The sequence below is a fragment of the Eptatretus burgeri genome, chromosome 11, assembly GCF_056783735.1.
Source record: "Eptatretus burgeri isolate ZD-2024b chromosome 11, Ebu_testis_v1, whole genome shotgun sequence".
Taxonomy (NCBI): Eukaryota; Metazoa; Chordata; class Myxini; order Myxiniformes; family Myxinidae; genus Eptatretus; species Eptatretus burgeri.
The window spans coordinates 15,120,258-15,133,278 of NC_140971.1; the positions used below are offsets into that span (position 1 = coordinate 15,120,258).

The window sequence follows — 13,021 nt, forward strand, 5'->3', positions numbered from 1 at the left end:
AGAGCACAGGAGAAGTTGATTTATTTGTATAATCCTAGCCACCTGGGTTTCATTGATTAGGTGAGAACTAATTGCTTATTCCCTCCATTCACAGGTGAGACATGTGAGTGTGTCTGTTTGTTTTTCATGAGTTTGTGTGTATATATATTTTCGAGGTATATCTAAAGAGTAACGGGACTGAACTTGCTGTGTGCTCCACTCACACAACTTGAATGAACGGGTTGTGTCACAGTCTTTCACAACATTCCGGCAATATCTATGATTGGTGATGGTTGACTGCGCTCATTGTGTGATTTTTTTACAGGTCGTGCTTTACACGATGTCTCGTCTGAGTCGGCGCGCTATGAGTCGTGAGTAGAGAGCCAATCTGAAGTTTCTTGCCAAGCTTGACAAAACACCTTCCGAATCCTTCGCAATGCTGCAGCAAGTCTACGGGGAAGAAACGATGTCACGTACACGTTCATTTGAATGACACAAGAGGTTCAAAGAGGGATGGGAGGAGGTTGAAGACGATCCACGGTCTGGAAGACCTTCAACGAGCAGAACGGCGGACAACATCGAGCGTGTGAAGCAGATGGTGCACGCAGATCGTCGACTCACGGTGTGGATGATTGCTGAGGAACTTTCCATCAACAAGGACACTGTCTGGAGCATTATCACTGAAAACCTCGAAATGTGCAAGGTGTGCGCAAAGATGGTCCCCAAGCTGTTGTCCGAGGACCAGAAACAGCAAGGAGTCACTGTCTGTCAAGACATTATCGAGCGCCTCGAGGACGATCCAGACCTGCTCAGGAGGGTCATTACTGGTGATGAATCGTGGATATTCGAATACAATCCCGAGACCAAACGGCAGAGTCGTCAGTGGAAAAGTCTGGCATCACCAAGACCAAAGAAAGCAAGGTGAAGAATGACAGGATTCACCCGAATCCCGCTCCGCTATTGGGCTACAGCGGCCCTAGCCACGCCATGCCAGGCTCCTGCGGCCAGAAATGGTCTCATTTGCCCATCCGGCTCGCCATGGCCCGGAGATCCTGACTCAACATAGGGTATGAGCCGACACCTTGGCCCTGAACGTGCTCCGAGTGCAGTCTGAATGCCAAATGGTAATGCACACCCACCATCCATGGCCCCCCTCTCATTAACCAAAATGCACACCCGGGCCTCATACCAAACTCCTGGATCGCCCTTCCCACGACCTCTCCTGGCCGCCCCTGTCTTGCCATGTTCTGACACCTGGACGAGGATCGAATCAATCCCGCGTGCTCACCCCATGCATCCCTGGCGAGATGCGGTTAGTGCTATTTACATCCGTTGCTCGTCCCCGCATCATGCGGTCCAAGGACAGCCCAAGTTGTGCAGTACTCCTCTGTATAGTGTCGAATTGTAGCGATGCAGAGGTACGAGGGGGTGCGGGAATATTTTTCTCGTGTGCGGGAGGTGTTGGTAGTCGAAGTGGTGAAGTTTTGATGAGCAAGAGGGTGAGCAAGGTGAGATGCCATTGGAAATTGGCATGCAGATTTGAATGAAATAATGGCGTGCCATGTGCGTGCTGTATAGTGTGTGGTGCGCTTGTTGGAGGGAGTTTGGTGATGGTGGTTCCAAGCCATGGGAGGCATCGTGGTGTGTTTGCAATTCAATCGCATATTGCATGGTGTGTGTGCTTGCTTGCTTGATTTGTACCATGGCTAAAAGGAAAGGGTTGGATTATAAATCAGAATAGGAGACAGAGATAGAGTTAATCGACCTAGCCAAAAGACCCACGCAACGCGCTTCATCCCGTTAACCCACTAGACATGAGTGGAAGGTCTAACTGCATGAAGATTAACAAAATAACTGCCTGGAAATCACTGTATGTTGGGTGCCATTGCCTTAGAGGCATGCGATTTTGTAGAACCGCAACAATATATGTATGTATATATAACATATATATATATATATATATATATATATATATATATATATATATATATATATATATATATATATATATATATATATATATATCTTCTTCTTCTTCTTTCGGCTGCTCCCGTTAGGGGTCGCTACAGCGGATCATCCATATGATCCGCATAGTGATTTGGCACATGTTTTACGCCGGATGCCCTTCCTGACGCAACCCTGGTCGCCTCTTACGACACAGGGATATGGTACACCTATTTTAACCGGGGTATACACCGGCCCAGTACACTGGTACTCATTTCGCCGACCTCGGAAGGATGACAGGCTGAGTCAACCTCCTGGTGTATTCATTCAGTGGCCCAAGGGGGCTTGAACTCAGGACCTTTTGGATCCCAAGCTACTGCCCTAACCAATGCGTCAACACACCAGGCTCATATATATATATATATATATATATATATATATATATATATATATATATATATATATATATATATATATATATATATATATATATATATATATATGCAGTAAACCCTGAAATATCATGGTGGTTACGTTCAAGGAAAATACTCCTTAAAACCAAGGGCCAATGGGAAAAGGGGGGTTTGGTTCCTGGGCTTTGAGAATATATAGAGGAAGATCAGTGGCAGCCAGAAATAACACATCAATAAAATAAATGCACTATAAAACTAGAAGGGCTTTTATATACATCCATATACTGTATATAAAACTAGAAGAACAAACACAAGACTTTTACCTTTTAAATGTATTCCAAAACAGCAAGGTGGTTTTTACAAAACAGCAATCAGATGAAAATTGAGGATTTTAGAAATACCACCTCGTTGTTGACCTTGGGCCTATGTTGACCTTTTGGCATATGCTGACCACATAAATATAATTAGTGGTTGTATTCAGTGAGCTGTAATGAAAATCCTGTTCAAATTTCAAGTTCAATTGGATGAAAATTAACAATTTTAGAAATTTCGGCCTGTGTTGACTTTTGTATTGTTGACCTCAAAAATAGGTGGTTGGATTCAGTGGCCTGATATTTAAATGCTCTTCAAATTTCAAGTCGATGGAATGAAAATTGAAAAGTTTAGAAATTTGGCCTATGTTTACCTTTTGGTCTATGTTGACCTTTTGGTCTCAGTTGACCTCAAAAATAAGAGGTGGTTGAATTCAGTAACTTCATGTGTAAATCCTCTTCAAATTTCAAGTCAATCGGATGAAAATTGAGGATTTTAGTAATTTGAAAAAGTTGTTGACCTTTGGCCTGTGATGACCTTTTGACCTCAAAAATAAATATGATTCTGTCGGACCACCAACTACACAATTTGTTGAAGTTTTCTGAAGATCGGTTAAAAATTGTGACCTGTCGGCGATTCAAGGTGAGCGGACAGACAACCAAATGGAAGCAATCAACATACTTGTCAAAAAAAATTTTTTATATATAGACTTGCAAACATATATTTGTTTATACATATATGTGTGTGTGTGTGTGTGTGTATATATATATATATATATATATATATATATATATATATATATATATATATATATATATATATATATATACATACATACATACATACATACATACAAACAGGGTGTTTCAAAAAGATTGATACAACTTTGGCTTCCTGTCATTTCTTTGTTTATTAACCTGCATCATTTTCCTTTTCAGGGTTTGGTGGTGTCATCGTGATATTTGTTCCCTGGGATTTCTATCTCCATAGCTCCACGATGCCATTGACAGTGAAGCAGAAGACAAAAGTGGTGGCTCTGTGGTGTGAGAGTAAATCATATGTAGACACCCGCCGGAGGTTCTGCCGGGAATACGACCTCAGAACACGTGATGGACTCACAAATTGTGCCATTCAACGTATTGTGAAACATTTTGAGCACAAGGGTACAGTGCACAACCAGAGCAAGGGTAACAGTGGCAGGCCAGCATCAGCAACCAAGAGCCAAGCCAACATCGACGCCGTGCGGGATTCTGCAATGGACAGTCCCAAGAAGACCATCCCACTGTCAGCGCTCCTGGGAGCTAGTAATCAAACCAATATCAGTCTGGCGTATCCTCACAAAGGAACTGATGCTTTTCCCATACATCATCTCGATTAGGCATAAACGGAGTCAAGACGACATGAGAAGGAGACTTGATTTGTGCAACTGTCTCATTGACAGGATGGAGCGGTACCCAAACTGGATCAACCCGATCTGGTTCAGTGATGAAGCCCATTTCCATTTGAACGGTGCCATCAACAACCACAACAATTTTTTTCTGGGGTGCAGAACCACCTGAGATCACTGAGAGGTACCTGAAAGGGCCTAAGGTCACATGCTTATATGCCTTCAATGCCAGATGGGGAATGCTAGGGCCTTACAGGTTTGAGAATGACAGCAGTCGGATGAGTGACGATCAACGATGAGTGCTACTGGGCCATGCTCCAGAACTTCCATCATGATCCAGCCGAAAAGGTCACCCAAAACCAGCTCAGCATGACCTGGCTTTTCCAGGATGGTGCACCCCCGCATACAGCTGGTGACACCATCAATTTCCTGTGGCAGCTCTTCGGAAACCGCCTCGTTTCCCTGGGAACTGCTCATGGCTGGGCACCCAAGAGTCCAGACCTGAACCTTCTGGACCAGTGGTTCTGGGGGAATGCCAAGGACTCTGTTGACACCAACCACGCTGCACACGGGATGGTCTGAAGCAGGAGGTGTCAGACTACCTCCAGGCAGTGCCACATGAGACCAAGAAGAAAGTTGGACAGAACTTTGGAGTCAGGATCAATGCTTGTCTGAATCGTGGAGGGGCACACATCGAAAACGTCAATTACAAGGATTTTGCGTAAATGCCAATTTCAGACCTTGGGGTGTCACAAACTCGAGCAATGACTTACTGCAATAGCAATCAGTGATAGAAAGTACCATGTCATAAGCTTTCAAGAAATGTTTGTTTCACATTCCTGAGGTTTCTGTTTCTTTGTAAATACACATTTAAAGTTGCATCACTCTTTTTGAAACACCCTGTAAATACATATATATATATATATATATATATATATATATATATATATATATATATATATATATATATATATATATATATATATATATATATGTGTGTGTGTGTGTGTGTGTGTGTGTGTGTGTGTGTGTGTGTGTGTGTGTGTGTGTGTGTGTGTGTGTGTGTGTGTGTGTGTGTGTGTGTGTGTGTGTGTGTGTGTGTGTGTGTGTTCAATTCCACAGTTTAAATTTTGAAATTTGGTTCAGGTTAAGACATTTTCGACCTTATCACATTTCAGCTATATGTATAAATGCCCAGAGAGTTTTATGGGGATTGGAGGGGGCAGGGGATTTGGGGAGGAGGTGGGAAGGGGTTTGGGAAGAGGTAAGAATGAGGTGAGGGCAAGGAAAGACAGACGTGCAGTGAAGCATTAATTACGATCCATACCATCGAATCAAAATTAGTCTGCATAGAATAACAGTGAAGATGGAAACAAAAGAATATCTGAAATACATTTTCTACTGTTCATACTATAACACTGCCAGGAGATAAACACCGTCCAGAGATAAATGCCACCCGCAGATACACACCGTCCGGACACATCCAGACACAAACACCATCCAGACACAAACACCGTCCAGACACATCCAGAGACAAATACCGTCCGGACACATCCAGAGACAAACACCGTCCAGATACAAACACCACCTGGACACTTCCAGAGACAACCACCGCCTGTACATGTCCAGAGACAAACACATTCTGGACAGTCCAGAGACAAACACCGTCCGGACACATCCGGAGTATCAAATAATGTGCGAATACAACTCTCTGGACGTTTATAAGCATTACAGCTGAAATGTGATAAGCTCTAGAATATCTTAACCTGAGTCGAATTTGAAAATTCAAATTGCAGAATTTGTCCAATTTGCACATTGTTTGACACTCTCCGGGTCATCTCCGGACGGTGTTTCATATTACCATGCTGGCTTGACAAGTGATTAACAATCTGTTATAACAAACATCCGGAGACACCCAGAATGTCAAACAATGTCTGAATTAGACAAATGAATACTATATTTCAGCAGTTGGAACTGATGCTAAGGTCAATTCCACTGTGCAAATTTTGAAATTCGGCTTAGGTTAAGAGATTCTAGAGCTTATCACATGTACAGAAAGGAAATAAAGCCATGAACAATGGCGTCTCCTGGCGTCTATAAGCATTACGATGAATCCAACGATTGGTCGGTATGATGATGAGGCATTCGATGATATGAGTGAGGAAAGTAAAAAAAAACACTCATGAGCATTTTATTGTAGATAAAGCCATTGTGGCCTGTCCCAAGTCAAGGCATTGTTGAGCAGGCCGAACAAAATGGTGAATTAAGACCCCAGCAAGTTGACAGAGGGCTGACTCAGGGGCTGACCCCTTGATAAAGGATAATTAAATAAGGCTGTTAATTATGTTCAAAAGGTGTGTTTAAGTTAACCCAAACACCCAATTTTCATTCCTGCACTACCTTGGAGTTCCCTTCGTGTGTATTGGAGCTGCAAGGTTTCATAGTTTTGGAGTTATGGAGGAGACACACACACAATATATATATATATATATATATATATATATATATATATATATATATATATATATATATATATATATATATATATATATATATACACATCCATCCATATACTGTATATATAAACACCTCACCAGAAAAACAAAAAGGAGAGTACTTCAAGATTTTCTTTTTCTCTTACTTTCTTTCTGGTGTCATCCTCTTCTTCCTTCCCATCTGCATACTCCTCACCATCTTCATCTCCATCTCCATCTCCCTCCATACTATCTTCTGTGCACTGGCCTTGCGATCGTTCTTCACTTCCATTCTCCATGAGGCTCTCAGCTAAATCTACCCAAGGCAAACAAAGTAAGAGTATGCCCCTCAATTAGATTGCACACTTCTGTCGTATGCAGCACATGTCTGTAGTTAGCATCATTTTCTGGGGTTACAGCTGTCCTGCTGATGCAATGCCTCCTCCAAGTTAGAGCAGGGATTCAGGGTGCTGGCGATAGCTTGCCTACTCTTCGCGAAGGACACCGTGGGATATTTAGCATCCACCAACCAATGCCAGCAGACAGGATGCCAGTCTAACGTCCCTCCAAGGGATGGCACACACATTGATAAATCGTCCTGCATGCAAAACATCAGGATGACAGTCTACAGCTGGGCCGAGATTTGAAGCCTGGTTAGACAGTTTAGAGGTGAGTGTGCGTACCTCTAAGGCATTGAGGCCATCCTGCCAGCCTTTCATATACGAGAGGTTGATAGTACATTTTGGCCACTTCTACAACCAGAACATTATCCTTATTTCACCTCCAGAGTGAAGAACCAAGTCCTTTGGAAATTCTGGAAAATGAGATGGACAACTGATGTAATTGAGTTTCATAAGTAGGGTGTTGCATCATAAAGTGTGCTGCCCCTCGGATGGATGTTCATCTGGGTGTCTGATCCACCAGCATTAGTTGTTAAACATTAAAGTTCCTGTTGTGCCTTACATGTTCCTGCCTAAGTAGGTTCAGTCTAATGTCATCCCTAACCAGCGGTTTCATTTAAAACTTGATCCAAAGCGTACACCAGCCAACCCCACAAAAAGGTGGGATTAATTGGGGGTCATGAAAGTAGTTTTATTATTTGGGAAAAAAAATTGTGTCTGTGGCTTCTTAACAGGATGTCCAAATCTTGCATGATTCCTGACAACAGTCATTAATTTGCACCATTAGTTATAGCAGAGGTGGTTCGCCACTCCTTTAACTACTCTAAGTATTCCCACCTTCCTGTGGGGGTCAGCTTGGGGAAGTATTTCGCCCATCTTTCATGATCCTGCTGGCTCGGCCTTTATGTTTGAGTGAAGGTGATTGGGGAGGAACTTGTACTTGTCTCACGGTGCCGGCATCAACTCGCCGACTCTTTGCGAAGGACACCGTCGGATCTTTGTCGTACACGAACTAATGCTGGAGGACGACACCCAGCTTCACGTCCATGGCAGGGACAGAGAACTTTGTTATTCAATGCACTGCCAATGAAACGCCAACCGAACACTTTATAGACAAGTGGGGAATCGAACCGTCATAAGACAGCTCAAAGATACAGTAAATGCACTACCCAAGCACAATCCCGTTGGTTGAATTTTGGCAGAGGTATTCCATGTTATTATTGTTTAATATTTTAGGGACCTTGGAGAGAAGAATTTCATGGATGCCTTTGTCAAATTAATTAGCCACTGAGATTACAGGATGCCTGAGAGTCAACCACCCCCACTCTCATATTGCTTTTGAAGTCAATTAGAATATTTTACTGACTCACCTTAGGAGGTGAATGACTTCCAGCATTGTGGATCATCTTTATATTCACTTCAACTTAAAAGACTTCTTTATGAACACATTAATTTGATTAATTTTTAGATTATTTCAATATTTTTGCTGATGACTTTTTTGATAATCTTAATGACTTCTTGATATCATCGAAAATGAGAGTATGGCAGTGAAAATGATAAAATTATCAAAACAAAATACTAAAAAATTCATAAAACAACACTTTCGTACACATCTTCTGGGTAGGTCATCGGGTTGCTTCATCGAACTCTCATTCTGATTGTTGTACTGAGATTGTAACCCATTTGACGTTTAAAACTGAAGGCACGACCGAAGTATGGATCCTGGTATAGCTGTTCAGTTAGCAAGGGTCAAGCCCAAGGTTTCGACCACCGAGTGGTTTTCATCTGGAACTTTTTATGATGTAATCCTTATTAATGACTTAATGACTTGTGATTTTTCATCATTGAGGGATAGGACCAAAAACGATATATAGCACTATATTTCAAAAAGTTGTGGATGGATTGGGACGAAACTTGGTGGACACATTGGCTGTGACGAGGAAGAATTGATTCAATTTTGCTGAAGATCCTAATCCAGATCCGATAATTTTTTTAAGTGATTCTTCATCATTGAGCAACAAGACCTGGTGTTGGCTTAATGGTTAAGGTGCTTTGCTGAAGATTCTAGGGTCTTGAGTTCAAGTCCTTATTGGGCTGTTTAATGTTGGGCCTTTGGGGCATTGACACCAACTATGGTTGACTCAGCATTATCATCCTTCTGAGGTTGGAAAAATGAGTACCAGTGTGCTGGTAACAGGGGCATTGCATCAGTGGCTTAGCCACGCAACCAGAAAATAATGCAGCCAAGCAGCCACAGGCTGCATATGAATCAATAATAATGAATACATTGAGAGATAGGGCTAAACTGATATATTGTACAGCACGACATCTCGAAAAGTTGTGCATGGATTTGAACGAAACTTGGTGGACAGGATGGGTGTGTGACAAGGACAAATTGATTCAAATTTGGTGAAGATCCGAATCCATATCTGAATGATAATTTTTTTTTAATTTCTAAAGTTCTTCTCCACCATTGAGAAATGAGGCCAAAAACGATATCTAGCATTATATCTCAAAAAATGTATTGGGCCTGGAATGTTCCACCGGATCAGACATTGCGTGGCAAAGGTGTGCGCTTTACCGAGTAGTCTTCTCTTTTAATATGGATTTCCCCAAGAGTACATTTTTGAGTGTGGAACGTTTGTGAATATGCATTTGATTTACCTTTTATATCTTTTTTAAATAGGGCCATTTTTCAAACGAGTGAAGCAAATAAAAAATTCCGTTTAACTATATATTGACGTGTTCTAATAGTTTCACATGTGCTAATCCCTGGCAACATTTGGAAGTGCTTTCCGATACGACCACCCAGCCACCATGCAAAATAACGTACCTTTCTTGACATTTAGTGGCTTTTCCATTCTCTGCAGACTTTCAAGCAGTGAATCTATTTTAAATTTGATCTGTCTGAGCTCCCGCTTGATGGTGTGAAGGTCATGGCTTCCCACTGCAACAAAGTAATAAACCACAGAGCAACACAAACTCCATATTTGGTGAACCGAGTCTATCACAAACCACATGCGAGCACGGATCAAACAACACAAAAACATTTGTAAACTTCACTATAACATTACCCTTGTGAATTAGCATCCCATTTCTCATTCCTTCCACCAACAGCAACATTATATAAGCCCAGCTGTTATGAAAAGGCAAACAGGTCGTTAATAAATCCCACTACACATTGAACAATCAAATCTAACCACTTTGTTTAACAATGGTATCGACTTATGTGGTTCGATAAATTTTAAACCACTGGAAGATGGTTACCCAGTTTAATGTCCCATTCAACTTATGGCACAGGGATTGATGCAGTGCCCTACCTGAGACATGAGAAACACCAGTGCAACACTTTATAGAAAGGTCAAAAAGAGAATCCAGACAAGGCAGCTCAAATGCAAGTGTTCAACTTCTGAGCTATCTAGTTCCTATTCTATACATACCAGATTTAATCTGGTTTTGAACAATCATGTTTATTCCGATTATTGATGATATAGTTATACATTCTTGATCCCTTTCTTTTTCGTCTTTGTCTTCTTCATGATGTTTTTTTATTGGCATCAAGAACTGGTCAACAACTAAAGCTACATATCATGGCGAATGTGTCCAATGATTAACAGTTATCTTCATATCAACCACCTGGCATCAGTGTACCCCATCCTGGTTAAAATATACACTAAGAGAGGGTAAAGATGTGTACAATCAATCAGTGACAGCAAATGGAGATTAAACAGTGACCAAAGATGAGATGGCAAAAATTTATTCATCAATAATTTGCATCTATATTTGCAAACGAAGTACTTTGCTTGTTTTTTCATCAATACCTTGTCACCTGCTATGACAAATGTCACTTTGTATGATAAGATAAATCGGAAGTCACTTTTTTTTTTGAGATATCTGTTTCTCAAATCAGGATTAAAAGACCGATTCCAAACATTTTGAATATCTCTATCAATGGTAACAAATTTCACACTCTCACGATCTCTCTCCAAAAGGACCATCTAACAACCTCCCTCGCCCCCACCATCTACTTTCTTAACAATTCTCTTGAGGAAGTTCAGTCATTCAAACTCCTGGGTCTCACCATCAGCCATGATCTCCTTTGGGCAAACCACATTTCAAAGTTGGCCTCCACAGCCAGCCGCTAAATTCTCTGTCATCGTACAAAGTCCTTCCTTTGGCACACCTGAACTCCTATCCACCAACAAGGCCTTCATTCTCAGCATGATTCTCTCCCATTGAGATGGCTTCCCTTCCTCACATCTTGCTCAGCTTGATGTCGTGGAAATCAAGGCCTTCAACATTATATTGGAATCTCCCGCGATGAAACAGCATCTATGGGTCTACCACATTGCCATCACAGACAGCTCGGTGGTCTCTCTGTCTTCTACTGCCCCCCTTCTGGTCTTGAACCCTTTGCTCTTTCTGTGCTTTGTTCACACACACACACACACACACACACACACACACACACACACACACACACACACACACACACACACACACACACACACACACACACACACACACACACACCAGGTTTCTGTAGGGCACAGAGGGTCCATCACCAACCCCCTTTTGGTGAAACGACCTAAATCCAGGTTCACTGCTCACCTCCATCCACTCATTTGTACCTCTTTTTCCACAACTGTGGAAGAAACTTCTCTTCAATCTCATTCTTCCCTCCAGGTCTTCAACACAGCCATTCACCACCATCTCAGATCGTCCCTGATGCAAAATCATGATATTTACTACCCTCGTTAACCACCCACCCCGCCCCCCCTCCCACGCTCACCCCATTCCATCCCTCTTCCAAATTTGCAGTTTTCCCTCCTAGAGTTTCCTTCTGTATCCATATTGTCCTGGAAGCATGTCATCTTATCAGCCATATCATCAGGTAGATGCTGGGAGATGTGTGCACAGCGTCGAACCGACAATTGATGGTGTGCCATGAACCTGTAGGCCCATGACGGGCTGGCCGTGAAGTCCCCACTGTCATCCTCCTCCGCTAAGCTCTTCGCCTTCAGCCTGAGAGCAAATATTGAGATGGCGTAACCCTCTGCTCTCTTCTCCTGGACCAAAGTGATGAGACACTCCTTGAGCTGAGGACACTTCACTGACTTTCCCCTCAGTGCCTTCTTCTTCCTTGGCATCTTCTCTATCGTTGCCTTGCTGGTTGTCTAAAAAAGATCTAAAGATCTAAAAAAACAAAAACAAAAAAAATCTAAGGAGATAGCGAAGTGATAGGACTCGTCCATGCCGAATCGCCTCCCAGCTTCCCGGTTCCCAAACTCTTCTGCAAGCCGGCACACGGAGAGTTTGAACCTGTGGTGAATAAACGCCTTGACATCTTGATAGAAAGAATGGATGATACGTGACGTAAGCCGAGGTACTCACGAAGCACACAGTGGCCCTTGACACAGTGACCGCCCCCCAGCCTGTTGTCGGCTGCACACAAGCTTATTGAGGTGGGTGCTAAGTTATTAGACTAGCTATTGTCAGGGGTTCACATAACTGGTACGCAGGTACTCATGAATGGTAAAATAAATAAATAAATGCATACTTCAAAGATGCTCTAAAAGCTCAAAAGTGAACAAGAGCCCGACAGAGGATTTTGATAGGAGGTGAGATTGTTCCGTGATGATTGTGATGTACAGTACTGCACTGTTATTTCAAAATTTAAGTGCACAAAATTAAATTTAAAATGATAACATTATAATTTCTCATATTATAACTTATGAGGTCATAAAAAAAATATATATATATATATATATATATATATATATATATATATATATATATATATCGAAAGAGAAAACGTGAGCAAAGAGAAAGAAGAGGACGTTTTCTCAGCTGATGAAGGTAATATAAGGTTGTTCCGTGAAAATTCTCATAATTGATACACTGCGATTTCAAAATGAAGTTTATAAATGATAACATTATAATTTACAAGTTATATTGAAGGTTTATGACAAGATATTGTCACCCTTTTTGCCGATAAAAAGTGCGTTCTATACACCGGAAAATACGGTAATCTTTTTTTCCCGAATACTTTAAATTACAAATACTATGGAGTCGCCTTCACATCATCTCATGTCATCCCCATCCCAACCC

The 13,021-nt window shown here is 41.7% G+C and overlaps 1 protein-coding gene across 8 annotated transcripts in view; it reads right to left on the reverse strand.

Annotated features, from left to right (window-relative positions):
- The window catches only part of LOC147016552 (RNA-binding Raly-like protein), a 164,371-nt gene that overhangs the window by 11,135 nt on the left and 140,215 nt on the right, over positions 1 to 13,021 (reverse strand). For 7 of the 8 annotated variants that reach the window (XM_085845308.1, XM_085845312.1, XM_085845311.1 and 4 more), the window contains 2 exons: positions 9,744 to 9,857; positions 6,677 to 6,825 (listed from right to left, as the gene is read on the reverse strand). In XM_085845308.1, coding sequence (XP_085701434.1) covers positions 6,677 to 6,825; positions 9,744 to 9,857 — 263 coding nt within the window. Of the gene's footprint in view, positions 1 to 3,528; positions 4,707 to 6,676; positions 6,826 to 9,743; positions 9,858 to 13,021 lie in introns of those variants that run through there. The other variant, XM_085845310.1, reaches the window with a different exon arrangement.